The sequence below is a fragment of the Mizuhopecten yessoensis genome, unplaced genomic scaffold, assembly GCF_002113885.1.
Source record: "Mizuhopecten yessoensis strain PY_sf001 unplaced genomic scaffold, ASM211388v2 scaffold10647, whole genome shotgun sequence".
NCBI classification, from domain to species: domain Eukaryota; kingdom Metazoa; phylum Mollusca; class Bivalvia; order Pectinida; family Pectinidae; genus Mizuhopecten; species Mizuhopecten yessoensis.
In genome coordinates, this window is record NW_018408651.1 from 259,779 (window position 1) to 280,476 (window position 20,698).

The 20,698-nt window shown below is 37.4% G+C and overlaps 3 protein-coding genes across 7 annotated transcripts in view; all 3 read left to right on the forward strand.

The window, feature by feature from the left end:
* The window catches only part of LOC110461645 (alanine aminotransferase 1-like), a 60,659-nt gene extending 55,636 nt beyond the window's left edge, over window positions 1-5,023 (forward strand). Inside the window, exons 13-14 of one of the 5 annotated variants that reach the window (XR_002464161.1) lie at window positions 1,872-2,910; window positions 3,163-5,023. Coding sequence is in view for 1 of the 5 variants with exons in the window: in XM_021515202.1 (XP_021370877.1) it covers window positions 1,872-1,962 (91 nt within the window). In the remaining 4 variants the exon portion in view is untranslated. The other 4 variants (XR_002464163.1, XR_002464160.1, XR_002464162.1 and 1 more) reach the window with 4 other exon arrangements.
* A 9,609-nt stretch (window positions 5,024-14,632) lies between these two features.
* LOC110461652 (DNA topoisomerase 1-like) lies at window positions 14,633-17,037 on the forward strand. The gene is made up of 3 exons (XM_021515213.1): window positions 14,633-14,646; window positions 15,487-15,643; window positions 16,465-17,037. The coding sequence occupies exons 1-3, from the start codon at window positions 14,633-14,635 to the stop codon at window positions 17,035-17,037; spliced, it is 744 nt and encodes a 247-aa protein (XP_021370888.1).
* A 520-nt stretch (window positions 17,038-17,557) lies between these two features.
* LOC110461653 (sialidase-like) lies at window positions 17,558-19,081 on the forward strand. Its single transcript, XM_021515214.1, has 2 exons — window positions 17,558-17,644; window positions 17,996-19,081. Exons 1-2 carry the CDS (start codon window positions 17,558-17,560, stop codon window positions 19,079-19,081), a joined length of 1,173 nt encoding a protein of 390 aa, XP_021370889.1.
* Window positions 19,082-20,698: the final 1,617 nt, after the last annotated feature.

The following is a 20,698-nucleotide window of genomic DNA, read 5'->3' on the forward strand; positions in this document are numbered from 1 at the left end:
TGTCATCTCATTGCATTATCTATCACTTACGTACATTTCTGTTAATGTCATCTGATTGCATTATCTATCACTTGCGTACATTTCTGATAATGTCATCTCATTGCATTATCTATCACTTGCGTACATTTCTGTTAATATTATATCATTGCATTATCTATCACTTGCGTACATTTCTGTTAATGTCATCTCATTGCATTATCTATCACTTGCGTACATTTCTGTTTATGTCATCTCAATGCATTATCTATCACTTACGTACATTTCTGTTAATGTTATATCATCGCATTATCTATCACTTACGTACATTTCTGTTAGTGTCATCTCATTGCATTAACTAACACTTGCGTACGTTTCTGTTAGTGTCATCTCATTGCATTATCTATTACTTTCGTACATTTCTGTTAGTGTCATCTCATTGCATTATCTATCACTTGCGTACATTTCTGTTAGTGTCATCTCATTGCATTATCTATTGCTTGCGTACATTTCTGTTAGTGTCATCTCATTGCATTATCTATCACTTGCGTACATTTCTATTAGTTTCATCTCATTGCATTATCTATCACTTGCGTACATTTCTGTTAGTGTCATATCATTGCATTATCTATCACTTGAGTACATTTCTGTTAATGTCATCTCATTTCATTATCTATCACTTGCGGACATTTCTTTTAGTGTCATCTCATTGGATTATCTATCACTGGCGTACATTTCTATTAGTGTCATCTCATTGCCTTATCTATCACTTGCGTAAATTTCTGTTAGTGTCATATCATTGCATTATCTATCACTTGCGGACATTTCTGTTAATGTCATCTCATTACATTATCTATCACTTGCGGACATTTCTGTTAATGTCATCTCATTACATTATCACTTGCGTACATTAATTTTATTATCATTAAGCTGCGCTTTCTCGGCAGTAGCATACCGTCTTTATTGCATTATCTATCACTTGCGTACATTTCTGTTAATGTCATCTCATTACATTATCTATCACTTGCGTACATTAATTTTATTATCATTAAGCTGCGCTTTCTCGGCAGTAGCATACCGTCTTTGCAATATGGATTAAACGCCAAACAGATGACTTTACGCTTCCTGTGTTTGTTGTAAGTATATGTTACAAAGATTTGTCCTGTTTATAGATAGAGTACATAACCAGAATTTCTACTGGAGACAATTTAATCGGTGCAAAAGACATTAACTCGTTATTATGACCTACTTCCAAATGAAGCCATGTTCACTATACGTGTGTATTAGACTGCTTTGGACCTATACATTCTCACTGCATGTGTGTCTAAGATCAGTGATGACCTACATGTTCTCACCACACGTGTGTCTTAGATCATCGGTGATCTACATACTTTCAATACACGTGTATCATATATCGCTAATGACCTACACATTCTCACTGTACGCGTGTGATCGATTGATGATGACTTACATATTCTCATTGCATGAGTGTTTAAGATCAGTGATGACGTACGTATTCTCCAAAGAGTTGAGTCATACATTGTTGCATTGTAGTGTCCTACATATTCCTACTGGGCTGGTGTATTACATTTTTTGCTGACCGTAATATGATCCTGCATTCGATAAGTGTCTTATTTATAGCAGATAACACAAGTATCCCTTCTAAACACAACAGCGTGTTGGAGAGTTAATTGTGCCTTTTCCTTTGTTAATGTGAAGCCACGCTTTCAGTTGTTCTATTGTGTTGAATTTAGGTGTTCTCATCTGTAACTAATGTGGTGAAGTTTTCTGTGTTACTTATTCCAGTACCTTAAGAATGATCTGACCTGCGATGTGACAGATATTGCAGACACCCAATCGCAGATAAAATTTTACAATTCTCTTATAATTGACAGGACCACGATTCTTCCTACTGTTGAACAACTTGCGGATATGCTGGAACGGTTCAAGGTCTTTCACAAAGGATTTCTACAAAACTATAAGTAAAGGATTTCTACAAAACTATAAGTAAAGGATTTCTACAAAAATGTAGGTGAAGGATTTCTACAAAACTATAAGTAAAGGATTTCAACAAAAGTATAAGTAAAGGATTTCTACAGAAATTTAGGTGAAGGATTTTTACAGAAGTATAAGTAAAGGATTTCTACAAAAGTATAAGTATAATGTGTATCGAAATCTGTGTATATTGTTTTTAAATATATTTTTATTTCAAAATGTAAACACTCGATTAAGCAATATATGCATGTACCAAATACATCAATTATTATTTCTTTCATATAAACTTAACCGAAAAAATATTAATTTTAATTACAGTGCGTTTCGATTTATACAGAAGCTGAAATGCTGTCATTTATTCGATTTAGGATGTAAACACGACATTTTCCCGACATTCAAAGAGTATTTACCCATGTGCTCGAGATAAGACATCAGTATATTCCTTTTTTGCGATGTTCATCGAAAGTGTTTTATTTTCAAAAAAAGATGCAAGGAACTCTCCTAATGGATCAACATATCAGGTCATCTGTAAACAATTATACATGTCGGGAAATATTTATACATGTCGGGAAATATTTATACATGTCGGGAAATATTTATACATGTCGGGAACTGTTGTAGTTTACATGACAAGTAATGCTGTAACACATGACAATGTTTATATCCTATGTTACAATTTGTTCCTTTTTTTCTCTTGGTTCATATTTTTGACTGTTTGCGAAAACAAATTATGAACTTCTCAACATTGTAATCATAAATAGTGTGTGAAAAACTGGTTTAACTTCAGAATACTGTAGAAGTACTGTAAATGACGTATTGTGTATTACTGTAGAGGTACTGTAAATGACGTATTGTGTATTACTGTAGAAGTACTGTAAATGACGTATTGTGTATTACTGTAGAGGTACTGTAAATGACGTATTGTGTATTACTGTAGAAGTACTGTAAATTACTGTAGAGGTACTGTAAATGACGCATTGTGTATTACTGTAGAGGTACTGTAAATGACGTATTGTGTATTACTGTAGAAGTACTGTAAATGACTTATTGTGTTTTACTGTAGAAGTACTGTAAATGACTTATTGTGTTTTACTGTAGAAGTACTATAGATGACGTATTGTGTATTACTGTATAAGTACTGTAAATTACTGTAGAGGTACTGTAAATGACGCATTGTGCATTACTGTAGAGGTACTGTAAATGACGTATTTTGTATTACTGTAGAGGTACTGTAAATGACGTATTTTGTATTACTGTAGAGGTACTGTAAATGACGTATTTTGTATTACTGTAGAGGTACTGTAAATGACTTATTGTGTTTTACTGTAGAAGTACTATAACTGACGTATTGTGTATTACTGTAGAGGTACTGTAAATGACGTATTGTGTTTTACTGTAGAAGTACTATAAATGACGTATTGTGTATTACTGTAGAAGTACTGTAAATGACGTATGGTGTATTACTGTAGAAGTACTGTAAATGACGTATTGTGTATTACTGTAGAAGTACTGTAAATGACGTATTGTGTATTACTGTAGAAGTACTGTAAATGACGTATTGTGTATTACTGTAGAGGTACTGTAAATTACTGTAGAGGTACTTTTGATGACATATTGTGTTTTACTGCTGCAAATGACCAAATAGAGTATGCTGCCTGTTGGAAATGCATGTACCTGATGTTCACGCTTCAAATTTTTATGCGAATTATGCATAAGGTATGCACAAAATGAATTAAATAAATTTGTTTTAAAATGTTATCAGTATTATCAGTAAACACGAGTTGACTGTTAAGCACTTATGATATTTTTACACAGTTGATTTAAATGTCTATAGTTTTATATACCTGAGTTGACTGTTAATTTCACATAGTTTTATTCAACTGAAATGATTGAAGATACATGTACCATAGTTTTGTTTATAGGTAAACTGTTAAGTACCTATATAATTTGTTTATAGGTAAACTGTTAAGTACCTATATATTTTGTTTATCTGAGTCGACTGTTAAGTTGTTGTTTTTTGCTAGCACCAAAGCACGTTTTTTTTGTTACCATGTTTTACACAAGTTAATGTAAAAATGTATAACGTGATTGTTTTCGAATTTTCTTGTGTGCTTTTCATTTAAAACTGCTTTTCCATTGCTCTGCAAACCTTTTTTCTATTCTCCCAAAATAGCAGTTAAACTTTCTTTCTATGAATGAAGTCGTCACCAACTGGCTTACTATCATTTTAAGGTATTTTAGATCACACGAGAAATGTTAGATCTGCATGATAAACATTGCAGGAACACTTTGATAATGTTCTTATTCCACAAACTTGCATGGGTATAACGCCATCTGATGTTGACTTCCTCTTATTAGTTAGATTAATTTACTTTTGAGACTTTCAATTGTATACAGTGAGGACAGATATATTCTTTGTTTTCTATTTGTTTAAGAGTGTTATCTCCTTTACTACTTGTCACAGATCTGTACTCGTGCTGTGTGCCCTTTACTACTTGTCACAGATCTGTACTCGTGCTGTGTGCCCTTTACTACTTGTCACAGATCTGTACTCGTGCTGTGTGCCCTTTACTACTTGTCACAGATCTGTACTCGTGCTGTGTGCCCTTTACTACTTGTCACAGATCTGTACTCGTGCTGTGTGCCCTTTACTACTTGTCACAGATCTGTACTCGTGCTGTGTGCCCTTTACTACTTGTCACAGATCTGTACTCGTGCTGTGTGCCCTTTACTACTTGTCACAGATCTGTACTCGTGCTGTGTGCCCTTTACTACTTGTCACAGATCTGTACTCGTGCTGTGTGCTCCTAAAGTCAGTGCTTTGTATATATCATTTGATTGATCTTACAAAGCTTTGTCTTTTAATTAACATATTTAACGTATTTATGTTTCTATAACATGCTATAGTCAATATATTAATCATAGATAATTGTTGTAAATAATATATTAATCATAGTGCTTTGTATTTATACGAGGAACGAACTATAAATAATACAAAAACACATAATGATTTGTTTTTATACTATAAGTGCTTTAATTGATAAATTAAACAAAGAAATTTGTATTTAAACAAAGTCTATAATAAATATATTAAACATTGAAATTTTCATTTATACAAAGTACTCTAATTAATATATAAAACATGGATTTGTAATTTCACAATATTTTATCATAAATACGTTACACGAGTGAACTGTTTTATATTGCGTGCTATTAAGTTTCTCTCAAACAAGATATTTTCTTTGTTCGTTTGCTTCCTACTCGGGTAAACACAAATATGTCTATAACGATAACTGTAAGAAAGTCATTCCCAGACAAAACATCCTCAAATACTCGGGAATAGTTACACGATATGTACTAGTTTCTATCGGGAATAGTTATACGATATGTACTAGTTTCTATCGAGAATAGTTATACGATATGTAATAGTTTCTATCGGGAATAGTTATAAGATATGTAATAGGTTCTATCGGGAATAGTTATACGATATGTACTAGTTTCTACCGGGAATAGTTATACGATATGTACTAGTTTCTATCGGGAGTAGTTATACGATATGTAATAGTTTCTATCGGGAATAGTTATACGATATGTAATAGTTTCTATCGGGAATAGTTATACGATATGTAATAGGTTCTATCGGGAACCGTTATACGATATGTAATAGTTTCTATCGGGAATAGTTATACGATATGTACTAGTTTCTATCGGGAGTAGTTATCCGATATGTAATAGTTTCTATCGGGAATAGTTATAAGATATGTAATAGGTTCTATCGGGAATAGTTATACGATATGTACTAGTTTCTATCGGGAGTAGTTATCCGATATGTAATAGTTTCTATCGGGAATAGTTATAAGATATGTAATAGGTTCTATCGGGAATAGTTATACGCTATGTACTAGTTTCTACCGGGAATAGTTATACGATATGTACTAGTTTCTATCGGGAGTAGTTATACGACATGTAATAGTTTCTATCGGGAATAGTTATACGATATGTACTAGTTTCTACCGGGAATAGTTATACGATATGTACTAGTTTCTATCGGGAACAGTTATACGATATGTACTAGTTTCTATCGGGAATAGTTATACATATGTAATTGTTTCTATTTTCTACTTCGTCTACAAATAGTACATGTATATAATGTATTGAATCTCATCTTTCCCTCATTTCGATAAACGTTCATGTGTACAAAATACAACGAAATTGTATTTACATGTTGTTTACAACGTTGAGCGATTTTCTTTAATCTACCATTAATTAACCTGCATTATGATTTATACGTTTGTTTTTGTTGCTTACATATTGAAATAATCTTTCTGGATCTTGCCCTTTATTAAAGTTGTTCTTAAACATTCATATTGTTGTCAAAATCCGTATATAAAAAGCGTCCGTTTAACTAACGACGTCAAACCACTTTAATTCAGTTGTGTTGCTTTGAATACATTATTTTTCGTATTTATTTTAGATAATGTTATATAACCTTGCTGTACAATTAAATCGAATCAGTATAAATGAGGAAAATTCAGTTCAGTTAAACGTTTTGATCTCTACTGCTAATTCTAGACGTGATCTTGGTAGTTTGTTAAATAACTGGATATCGATATTAATGTTGGATGTATTCACCTATCTGTTTGGAAAATCCTGTTACGTCGCTTTCTGGCGTTATCAATTTCAAATCAAGTTGCTCTCTGTCTGCAAATAATAATACCAGATTGCGTCTCTCTCTGTCTGCTTATAATTCCAAATCACGTCGCTATCTGTCTGCTTATAATACCAAATCACGTCGCTATCTGTCTGCTAATAATACCAAATCACGTTGCTATCTGTCTGCTAATAATACCAAATCACGTTGCTATCTGTCTGCTTATAATACCAAATCACGTCGCTATCTGTCTGCTTATAATACCAAATCACGTCGCTATCTGTCTGCTTATAATACCAAATCACGTCGCTATCTGTCTGCTAATAATACCAAATCACGTCGCTATCTGTCTGCTAATAATACCAAATCACGTTGCTATCTGTCTGCTAATAATACCAAATCACGTCGCTATCTGTCTGCTAATAATACCAAATCACGTCGCTATCTGTCTGCTAATAATACCAAATCACGTTGCTATCTGTCTGCTAATAATACCAAATCACGTCGCTATCTGTCTGCTAATAATACCAAATCACGTCGCTATCTGTCTGCTAATAATACCAAATCACGTTGCTATCTGTCTGCTAATAATACCAAATCATGTCGCTATCTGTCTGCTAATAATAACAAATCATATCGCTATCTGTCTGCTAATAATACCAAATCACGTTGCTATCTGTCTGCTAATAATACCAAATCACGTTGCTATCTGTCTGCTTATAATACCAAATCACGTCGCTATCTGTCTGCTTATAATACCAAATCACGTCGCTATCTGTCTGCTTATAATACCAAATCACGTCGCTATCTGTCTGCTAATAATACCAAATCACGTCGCTATCTGTCTGCTAATAATACCAAATCACGTTGCTATCTGTCTGCTAATAATACCAAATCACGTCGCTATCTGTCTGCTTATAATACCAAATCACGTCGCTATCTGTCTGCTTATAATACCAAATCACGTCGCTATCTGTCTGCTAATAATACCAAATCACGTCGCTATCTGTCTGCTAATAATACCAAATCACGTCGCTATCTGTCTGCTAATAATACCAAATCACGTTGCTATCTGTCTGCTAATAATACCAAATCACGTTGCTATCTGTCTGCTAATAATACCAAATCACGTCGCTATCTGTCTGCTAATAATACCAAATCACGTCGCTATCTGTCTGCTAATAATACCAAATCACGTCGCTATCTGTCTGCTAATAATACCAAATCACGTTGCTATCTGTCTGCTAATAATACCAAATCACGTCGCTATCTGTCTGCTAATAATAACAAATCATATCGCTATCTGTCTGCTAATAATACCAAATCACGTTGCTATCTGTCTGCTAATAATACCAAATCACGTTGCTATCTGTCTGCTTATAATACCAAATCACGTCGCTATCTGTCTGCTTATAATACCAAATCACGTCGCTATCTGTCTGCTTATAATACCAAATCACGTCGCTATCTGTCTGCTAATAATACCAAATCACGTCGCTATCTGTCTGCTAATAATACCAAATCACGTCGCTATCTGTCTGCTAATAATACCAAATCACGTTGCTATCTGTCTGCTAATAATACCAAATCACGTTGCTATCTGTCTGCTTATAATACCAAATCACGTCGCTATCTGTCTGCTTATAATACCAAATCACGTCGCTATCTGTCTGCTTATAATACCAAATCACGTCGCTATCTGTCTGCTAATAATACCAAATCACGTCGCTATCTGTCTGCTAATAATACCAAATCACGTCGCTATCTGTCTGCTAATAATACCAAATCACGTCGCTATCTGTCTGCTAATAATACCAAATCACGTTGCTATCTGTCTGCTAATAATACCAAATCACGTTGCTATCTGTCTGCTAATAATACCAAATCACGTCGCTATCTGTCTGCTTATAATACCAAATCACGTCGCTATCTGTCTGCTTATAATACCAAATCACGTCGCTATCTGTCTGCTAATAATACCAAATCACGTCGCTATCTGTCTGCTAATAATACCAAATCACGTTGCTATCTGTCTGCTAATAATACCAAATCATGTCGCTATCTGTCTGCTAATAATAACAAATCATATCGCTATCTGTCTGCTAATAATACCAAATCACGTTGCTATCTGTCTGCTAATAATACCAAATCACGTTGCTATCTGTCTGCTAATAATACCAAATCACGTCGCTATCTGTCTGCTAATAATACCAAATCACGTCGCTATCTGTCTGCTTATAATACCAAATCACGTCGCTATCTGTCTGCTTATAATACCAAATCACGTCGCTATCTGTCTGCTAATAATACCAAATCACGTCGCTATCTGTCTGCTAATAATACCAAATCACGTTGCTATCTGTCTGCTAATAATACCAAATCACGTTGCTATCTGTCTGCTAATAATACCAAATCACGTCGCTATCTGTCTGCTTATAATACCAAATCACGTCGCTATCTGTCTGCTTATAATACCAAATCACGTCGCTATCTGTCTGCTAATAATACCAAATCACGTCGCTATCTGTCTGCTAATAATACCAAATCACGTCGCTATCTGTCTGCTAATAATACCAAATCACGTTGCTATCTGTCTGCTAATAATACCAAATCACGTCGCTATCTGTCTGCTAATAATACCAAATCACGTCGCTATCTGTCTGCTAATAATACCAAATCACGTTGCTATCTGTCTGCTAATAATACCAAATCACGTCGCTATCTGTCTGCTAATAATAACAAATCATATCGCTATCTGTCTGCTAATAATACCAAATGACGTCGCTATCTGTCTGCTAATAATACCAGATCAAGTCGCTATCAGTCTGCTAACAATAACAGATCACGTCGCTCTCTGTCTGCTAATAATACCAAATCATATCGCTATCTGTCTGCTAATAATACCAAATGACGTCGCTATCTGTCTGCTAACAATAACAGATCACGTCGCTATCTGTCTTCTAATAATACCAAATCATATCGCTATCTGTCTGCTAATAATACCAAATGACTTCGCTATCTGTCTGCTAATAATACCAAATGACTTCGCTATCTGTCTGCTAACAATAACAGATCACGTCGCTATCTGTCTTCTAATAATACCAAATCATATCGCTATCTGTCTGCTAATAATACCAAATGACTTCGCTATCTGTCTGCTAATAATACCAAATGACTTCGCTATCTGTCTGCTAACAATAACAGATCACGTCGCTATCTGTCTTCTAATAATACCAAATCATATCGCTATCTGTCTGCTAATAATACCAAATGACTTCGCTATCTGTCTGCTAATAATACCAAATGACTTCGCTATCTGTCTGCTAACAATAACAGATCACGTCGCTATCTGTCTTCTAATAATACCAAATCATATCGCTATCTGTCTGCTAATAATACCAAATGACTTCGCTATCTGTCTGCTAATAATACCAAATGACTTCGCTATCTGTCTGCTAACAATAACAGATCACGTCGCTATCTGTCTTCTAATAATACCAAATCATATCGCTATCTGTCTGCTAATAATACCAAATGACTTCGCTATCTGTCTGCTAATAATACCAAATGACTTCGCTATCTGTCTGCTAACAATAACAGATCACGTCGCTATCTGTCTGCTAACAATATCAAATGACTTCGCTATCTGTCTGCTAATAATACCAAATCATATCGCTATCTGTCTGCTAACAATACCAAATGAGGTCGCTATCTGTCTGCTAACAATAACAGATCACGTCGCTACATGTATCTGTCTGCTAATAATAACAGATCACGTCGCTACATGTATCTGTCTGCTAATAATAACAGGAGGCTTGTGAAGAGTTAACAGATGCTTGTTTTGTTCCCAATGTTTACTTTTACATTGTATGTATATACAACAAATATTAATAGTCAGAAAATGCATGGAAAAAAATCCATTTATAACATACATGTACTTTTTATATTGGTTGTATAAATTTATCACATTTAAGACTATTTTGGATTTATTTCGTGTTTTTTTATCGGGTCAAGTTATACATTTGTTACCTCGTATGCTAATACGCGGACTTTTTAGCATTTTTATGGGGGTTTTTTCAGTATGTGAAACTTTTTCTCCATTATAAAATCTCCTATTGAGCTCCATCTTCTCGGTAGATACCCATTCACTTCATTTTAACAATAAAACATGTATTTATTTTTCACTCAAACCGGATCGTTGGTGCATCATAGCAAAGGGTAATTTGTAATTAGTCAAAATGCCAATGTCCACTTACCTTGAATTGAAGTGAGGATTAACTTCTTAATTTATCATAATACATATAAAATTCAGCAACCATGGATTTGGGTTTTATATTGACTATGCCATGAAGATATTAGGACGATTTGGTTATCTTATTGCAGGCTATAGTTTAAACCACTTTCGTTTAGCACAATTTGATGGAAAACACGTTTCTACTTGGTTATGGTTATACTGGTTCATATTGACGCTGATAAATAATATCCCCATGCAAATCTATACGAATGATGACGTCTCCATGTTAAGGATGCTTGCCATGGAGATTTTTATGTCAATTTAGATTAATTACAATTGTTGTTTCAAGGTTGTTCCGGTTTAGATTGTCATACAAAAATGAACCGGTTATAAACTAACGCTTTCCTTTGCATGTCTTAAATGATTTTTTTGTTTTTTGTCTAATTGATCCAAATACACACAAACAAAAGAGATACAAATGGAATTTTCGAATCAGGTGATACAAATAGTTAAAGATATCAGTAATGGATATTTCTGTGCTATGCAGAATATTCGGGGATTTTCCCTGATTGGTAACCACACAACTCCCAAGGCTTTACTGTCAGAAAAAACGCATACGAAATAGTTTTTGTGTGGTTAGAAGATTTGAAATCTCAGGTCACACCCCAAATTAACTTACAAGATGCAATGCCGATTATTGACATCATAGATCGAAGATAGATAGATAAAGATAGATAGATATATAGATTGATAGATTTCACGTTGAAGTTCATTTGTGATATACGAATTGCATTATATGTGAGCTACGTTACAGTGGTGAGCTACGTTACAATGTGAGCTACGTTACACTGATGAGCTAATTACAATGGTGAGCTAATTACAATGTGAGCTACGTTACAATGGTAAGCTACGTTACAGTGGTGAGCTTCGTTACAGTGGTGAGCTACGTTACAATGTGAACTACGTTACAATGTGAGCTACGTTACACTGATGAGCTAATTACAATGGTGAGCTAGTTACAATATGAGCTACGTTACAATGTGAGCTACGTTACAATGGTGACCTAGTTACAATATGAGCTACGTTACAATGGTGAGCTACGTTACAGTGGTGAGAATAGTTATACGATATGTACTAGTTTCTATCGGGCTACGTTACAATGGTGAGCTACGTTACAATGGTGAGCTAATTACAATGTGAGCTACGTTACAATGGTAAGCTACGTTACAGTGGTGAGCTTCGTTACAGTGGTGAGCTACGTTACAATGGTGAGCTACGTTACAATGGTGAGCTAATTACAATGGTGAGCTAGTTACAAGGGTGAGCTCCGTTACAGTGGTGAGCTACGTTACAATGGTGAGCTACGTTACAATGTGAGCTACGTTACAATGGTGAGCTAGTTACAAGGGTGAGCTCTGTTACAATGGTGAGCTAGTTACAATGGTGGGCTAGTTACAATGGTGGGCTAAGTTACAATGTGAGCTACGTTACAATGGTGAGCTAGTTACAATGTGAGCTACGTTACAATGGTGAGCTAGTTACAATGTGAGCTACGTTACAATGGTGAGCTACGTTACAATGTGAGCTACGTTACAATGTAAGCTACGTTACAATGGTGAGCTAGTTACACTGATGAGCTACGTTACAATGGTGAGCTACGTTACAATGGTGAGCTAGTTACAATGGTAGCTACGTTACAATGTGAGCTACGTTACAATGTGAGCTACGTTACAATGTAAGCTGCGTTACAATGGTGAGCTAGTTACACTGATGAGCTACGTAACAATGGTAAGCTAGTTACAATGTGAGCTACGTTACAATGGTAAGCTAATTACAATATGAGCTACGTTACAATGGTGAGCTAGTTACAATGTGAGCTACGTTACAATGGTGAGCTAGTTACAATGGTGAGCTAGTTACAATGTGAGCTACGTTACAATGGTGAGCTACGTTACAATGTGAGCTACGTTACAATGTAAGCTACGTTACAATGGTGAGCTAGTTACACTGATGAGCTACGTTACAATGGTGAGCTACGTTACAATGTGAGCTAGTTACAAGGGTGAGCTACGTTACAATGTGAGCTAGTTACAAGGGTGAGCTACGTTACAATGTGAGCTAGTTACAATGTGAGCTACGTTACAATGGTGAGCTAATTGCAATGGTGAGCTACGTTACAGTGGTGAGCTACATTACAATGATGAGCTAATTACAATGTGAGCTACGTTACAATGGTGAGCTAGTTACAATGTGAGCTACGTTACAATGGTGAGCTAGTTAAAATGTGAGCTACGTTACAATGGTGCGCTAATTACAATGGTGAGCTACGTTACAGTGGTGAGCTACGTTACAATGATGAGCTAATTACAATGTGAGATACGTTACAATGGTGAGCTACGTTACAATGTGAGCTAGGTACAAGGGTGAGCTACGTTACAATGTGAGCTAGGTACAAGGGTGAGCTACGTTACAATGTGAGCTAGGTACAAGGGTGAGCTACGTTACAATGTGAGCTAGTTACAAGGGTGAGCTACGTTACAATGTGAGCTACGTTACAATGTGAGCTACGGTACAATGGTGAGCTAGTTAAAATGTGAGCTACGTTACAATGTTGCGCTAGTTACAATGTGAGCTACGTTACAATGGTGAGCTAGTTACAATGTGAGCTACGTTACAATGGTGAGCTAGTAACAATGTGAGCTACGTTACAATGGTGAGCTAGTTACAATGTGAGCTACGTTACAATGGTGAGCTAATTACAATGGTGAGCTACGTTACAGTGGTGAGCTACGTTACAATGATGAGCTAATTACAATGTGAGCTACGTTACAGTAGTGAGCTAGTTACAAGGGTGAGCTCCGTTACAGTGGTGAGCTAGTTACAAGGGTGAACTAATAACAATGTGAGCTAGTTACAAGGGTGAGCTACGTTACAATGGTGAGCTACGTTACAATGGTGAGCTAGTTACAAGGGTGAGCTACGTTACAATGGTAAGCTCCGTTACAATGTGAGCTACGTTACAATGGTGAGCTGCCTTACAATGGTGAACTCCGTTACAGTAGTGAGCTAGTTACAAGGGTGAGCTCCGTTACAGTGGTGAGCTAGTTACAAGGGTGAGCTACGTTACAAGGGTGAGCTCCGTTACAAGGGTGAGCTAGTTACAATGGTGAGCTACCTTACAATGGCGAGCTCCGTTACAGTAGTGAGCTAGTTACAAGGGTGAGCTCCGTTACAGTGGTGAACTAGTTACAATGGTGAACTTATAACAATGTGAGCTACGTTACAATGGTGAGCTACGATATATGACTACTGATTGTTTTACTTAAATGAATCACAATATATGTGAGCCTCGTTACAATCCATCACACTGCACAAACTAGGTATTACGTCTATAAATAATGTAATGATGTGTTGAAATAAAAATATATCATGAATCAATAGCAGTTTGGTTTGTCATTGACGGTAGTCTCAGGAAAGGACGGAAGAGGTAAACATATCATATATTAGGAATATCGTATCAAAGAAAATGTATTTGTCGGTGAATATGCCAAATGGATGGACGTGTGAAATATTTAGAATCGAATCTATACACATGCGTATATTCTTTAACAAATCAACATATTCAAGTCTTCTTTATGACCTATCTGACATGATTCATTGGTACATCAACAGACACTTTTTGCTTGACATATTAGTTTTATCTGAAAAAAAAGGTAAAGGAAGAAAAGTTACAAAATATTATTCGAGATACTGTAATCAGAAATTAACGTGAAAGCATGCAGCAAGGGAGGTAACTGTCTTATGACCTGTTAAGAAATGTTAAATCGTCCACTACATTGAGGAGTATTTTTCCATGTAGTGGATAGACATGCATGCCAAAAATTACCAAAGAAGTTAACGTTGAGGAGCACCGAGTCTGATAGTTAATTATAAGCCAGGAGCTCGGGGTATTTTCTGATCAGTAAATAGCTGTTTGAAGCTCGGGGTAAATTCTGATCGTAAATTAGCTGTCAGGAGTTCGGGGTACATTCTGATCGTAAATTAGCTGTCAGAAGCTCGGGGTACATTCTGATCATTAAATAGCTGTCAGAGGCTCGGGGTACATTCTTGTCGTAAATTAGCTGTCAGGAGCTTGGGGTACATTCTGATCGTAAATTAGTTGTCAGGAGCTTGGGGTACATTCTGATCGTAAATTATTTGTCAGAGGCTCTGGGTACATTCTGATCGTAAATTAGCTGTCAGGAGCTTTGGGTACATTATGATCGTAAATAAGCTGTCAGGAGCTCAGGGTACATTCTGTATAAAATAAGTTGTCGGGAGCTCGAGGTTTGGTACGTTCTGATCATTAATTAATAGGCTGAAAGTATATTTTTTTGATAATTATATCATTTTTGAATGTAGAGTTCATAACAATAACCATCTGTTAGTATCGACTGTGTAGGTGCAGGACGTTCAGTTGGTTGCTGATCTTCACAATGAAATAAACATTGGCAAATTACCGAAGTGTAAACAAACCTGTAATTTACAATCGACTACACCAGTGTGTATATAGACTACACTAGTGAACATCGACTACACCAGTGTGTATATAGACTACACCAGTGTGAACAAAGGAAAGACCTGCACACAGACTACACCAGTGTGAACAAAGGAAAGACCTGCACAAAGACTACATCAGTGAACAAAGGAAAAACCTGCACACAGACTACGCCAGTGAACAAAGGAAAGACCTGCACACAGACTACGCCAGTGAACAAAGGAAAGACCTGCACACAGACTACACCAGTGTGAATAAAGGAAAGACCTGCACACAGACTACACCAGTGTGAATAAAGGAAAGACCTGCACACAGACTACACCAGTGTGAATAAAGGAAAGACCTGCACACAGACTACACCAGTGTGAACAAAGGAAAGACCTGCACAAAGACTACACAAGTGAACAAAGGAAAGACCTGCACAAAGACTACAACAGTGAACAAAGGAAAGACCTGCACAAAGATTACATCAGTGTGAACAAAGGAAAGACCTAAACAAAGAATACATCAGTGAACAAAGGAAAAACCTGCACAAAGACTACACCAGTGTGAACAAAGGAAAGACCTGCACAAAGACTACACCAGTGTGAACAAAGGAAAGACCTGCACACAGACTACACCAGTGTGAATAAAGGAAAGACCTGCACACAGACTACACCAGTGAGAACAAAGGAAAGACCTGCACACAGACTACACCAGTGAGAACAAAGGAAAGACCTGCACACAGACTACACCAGTGTGAATAAAGGAAAGACCTGCACACAGACTACACCAGTGTGAATAAAGGAAAGACCTGCACACAGACTACACCAGTGTGAACAAAGGAAAGACCTGCACAAAGACTACACCAGTGTGAACAAAGGAAAAACCTGCACAAAGACTACACCAGTGTGAACAAAGGAAAAACCTGCACAAAGACTACACCAGTGAACAAAGGAAAGACATGCACAAAGACTACACCAGTGAACAAAGGAAAGACATGCACAAAGACTACACCAGTGAACAAAGGAAAGACATGCACAAAGACTACACCAGTGAACAAAGGAAAGACCTGCACAAAGATTACATCAGTGTGAACAAAGGAAAGACCTAAACAAAGACTACATCAGTGAACAAAGGAAAAACCTGCACAAAGATTACACCAGTGAACAAAAGAAAAACCTGCACGAAGACTACACCAGTGAACAAAGGAAAGACCTGCACAAAGACTACACCAGTGAACAAAGTAAAGACCTGCACAAAGACTACACCAGTGAACAAATGAAAGACCTGCACAAAGACTACACCAGTGAACACAGGAAAGACCTGTACAAAGACTACACCAGTGAACAAAGGAAAGACCCGCACAAAGACTACACCAGTGAACAAAGGAAAGACCTGAACAAAGACTACACCAGTGAACAAAGGAAACACCTGCACAAAGAACAAAGGAAAGACCTGCACAAAGACTACATCAGTGAACAAAGGAAAAACCTGCACAAAAACTGCACCAGTGAACAAAGGAAAAACCTGCACAAAGACTACACCATTGAACAAAGGAAAGACCTGCACAAAGACTACACCAGTGTGAACAAAGGAAAGACCTGCACAAAGACGACACCAGTGAACAAAGGAAAGACCTGCACAAAGACTACATCAGTGTGAACAAAGGAAAGACCTAAACAAAAACTACACCAGTGAACAAAGGAAAGACCTGCACACAGACTACACCAGTGTGAACAAAGGAAAGACCTGCACAAAGACTACAACAGTGAACAAAGGAAAGACATGCACAAAGACTACACCAGTGAACAAAGGAAATACCTGCACGCAGACTACACCAGTGAACAAAGGAAATACCTGCACGCAGACTACACCAGTGAACAAAGGAAATACCTGCACACAGACTACACCAGTGAACAAAGGAAAAACATGCACGAAGACTACTCCAGTGAACAAAGGAAAGACCTGCACAAAGACTTCACCAGTGAACAAAGGAAAGACCTGCACAAAGACCAACCAGTGAACAAAGGAAAGACCTGCACAAAGACAACACCAGTGAACAAAGGAAAGACCTGCACACAGTCTACACCAGTGAACAAAGGAAAGACCTGCACAAATACTACATCAGTGTGAACAAAGGAAAGACCTAAACAAAGACTACACCAGTGAACAAAGGAAAAACATGCACGAAGACTACTCCAGTGAACAAAGGAAAGACCTGCACAAAGACTACGTGAACAAAGGAAAGACCTGCACAAAGACTACACAAGTGAACAAAGGAAAGACCTGCACAAAGACTACGTGAACAAAGGAAAGACCTGCACAAAGACTACAACAGTGAACAAAGGAAAGACATGCACAAAGACTACACCAGTGAACAAAGGAAATACCTGCACGAAGACTACACCAGTGATCAAAGGAAAGACCTGCACGAAGACTACACCAGTGAACAAAGGAAAAACCTGCACGAAGACTACATACATCAGTGAACAAAGGAAAAACCTGCACAAAAACTGCACCAGTGAACAAAGGAAAAACCTGCACAAAGACTACACCAGTGAGCAAAGGAAAGACCTGCGCACAGACTACACCAGTGAACAGAGGAAAAACCTGCACACAGACTACACCTGTGAACAAAGGAAAGACCTGCACAAAGACTACATCAGTGAACAAAGGAAAGACCTGCACAAAGACTACCAGTGAACAAAGGAAAGACCTGCACAAAGACCAACCAGTGAACAAAGGAAAGACCTGCACAAAGACTACACCAGAGAACAAAGGAAAGACCTGCACGAAGACTACACCAGTGAACAAAGCAAACACCTGCACACAGACTACACCAGTGAACAAAGGAAAAACATGCACGAAGACTACTCCAGTGAACAAAGGAAAGACCTGCACAAAGACTACCAGTGAACAAAGGAAAGACCTGCACAAAGACTACCCCAGTGAACAAAGGAAAGACCTGCACACAGACTGCACCAGTGAACAAAGGAAATACCTGCACGAAGACTACACCAGAGAACAAAGGAAAGACCTGCACGAAGACTACACCAGTGAACAAAGGAAAAACCTGCACGAAGACTACACCAGTGGACAAAGGAAAGACCTGCACAAAGACTACACCAGTGACCAAAGGAAAGACCTGCACAAGACTACACCAGTGAACAAAGGAAAAACCTGCACAAAGACTACACAAGTGAACAAAGGAAAGACCTGCACAAAGACTACCAGTGAACAAAGGAAAGACCTGCACAAAGACCAACCAGTGAACAAAGGAAAGACCTGCACAAAGACTACCCCAGTGAACAAAGGAAAGACCTGCACACAGACTACACCAGTGAACAAAGGAAATACCTGCACGAAGACTACACCAGAGAACAAAGGAAAGACCTGCACGAAGACTACACCAGTGAACAAAGGAAAGACCTGCTCAAAGACTACACCAGTGAACAAAGGAAAGACCTACACAAACACTACACCAGTGAACAAAGGAAAGACCTGCACACAGACTGCACCAGTGAACAAAGGAAATACCTGCACGAAGACTACACCAGTGATCAAAGGAAAGACCTGCACGAAGACTACACCAGTGAACAAAGGAAAGGCCTGCACAAAGACTACACCAGTGAACAAAGGAAACACCTGCACAAAAACTACACCAGTGAACAAAGGAAAGACCTGCACACAGCCTACACCAGTATGAACAAAGGAAAGACCTGCACAAAGACTACACCAGTGACCAAAGGAAAGACCTGCACAAGACTACACCAGTGAACAAAGGAAAAACCTGCACAAAAACAACACCAGTGAACAAAGGAAAGACCTGCACACAGCCTACACCAGTATGAACAAAGGAAAGACCTGCACAAAGACTACACCAGTTAACAAAGGAAAGACCTGCACAAAGACTACATTAGTGTGAACAAAGGAAAGACCTAAACAAAGACTACACCAGTGAACAAAGGAAAAACCTGCACAAAGACTACACCAGTGAACAAAGGAAAGACCTGCGCACAGACTACACCAGTGAACAAAGGAAAAACCTGCACACAGACTACACCTGTGAACAAAGGAAAGACCTGCACAAAGACTACTCGAAACGTATTCTGCTTCATCGACGACACACGCCCTGTAAGTCTTTGTCAATCACGTTTACAAAATGGGAACCGTGGTGATGACAATCCTTTACAATCCCTGTGTGCAGAACAACTACTTATGCCAAAAGCTTTATTCCGTCTACACTTAAAGATTATAATGAACTTGCAGCAAGGTTTGACCTGACTAACATCATATCACTATATCAATTTAAACTACTTTTAAGAAGAGCTGTAAGTGACATCATGTTACCAGACACAAGTATAAAATTTACCTATGTCAATGCAGGTGATAGAAAATACAACATCCTACTTTGCCAACTTAGAAATTTTTCAAGTAATCTTGGTTTTGATCTACACAGAGATCATCCTCTTGAATCACCAACTTGTACCTGTGGTAATGCCCATGAAACAATACATCATTTTTTTCTCATTTGCAACAAGTATGATGAACCACGTAAAACCCTCAAGGATAGATTATTTGATGTTAATCACAATCGCTTCACTCTGGATGTACTTCTATCTGGCTGTGGTGATTGTGATGAACAAACCAATGTATATATATTCGAATGCACCGCTGAGTTTGTCGGAGCTACACACAGATTTCCACATATATAATACATTATATATTTCTGATTTGATATTATGTCTCTTAAATATCAAGACCATCAGTTACGACTGTGCTTCTACATAATAAACATTGTGTGTCATCATCACCCTTTCCTTTTCCTATGGCCGCCTTTCCCCTTTTGATCCGATAGGCATATATTTTGTATGTTTTGTATGCTATGTATCATTCATTATAATTATTACATAGTGTTGTTTATATGATAAATTAAATACTAAGTAAGGACTAATAGAATCTTTCACCCCCTTGGGGGTGAGATAGGAGAATCTCAACCCGAGGGTTGAGATTCCACTATCTCACCCCCAAGGAGGTGAATGAATCTTTTTCTCTTACCCTGTTCTCTTATTGTGTATCATATGCACAATGTAATGATAACGTTACATGCTAAATTCAGGGTTGACGTGACGTTGATAGATTGTTGGCGTGACGTCATTGTATTGTTAAAGTGACGTCATGCCATTGTTAGGAATAGGGGAATCCCCCCGTCTCAACCCTAGGGTGAGACTATATAAATATGACATTCATTAGCAGGTGACAGTGAATATTGTCAACCCGAGAAAACCATTGTCACCCGAGGCGAAGCCGAGGGTGACAATGG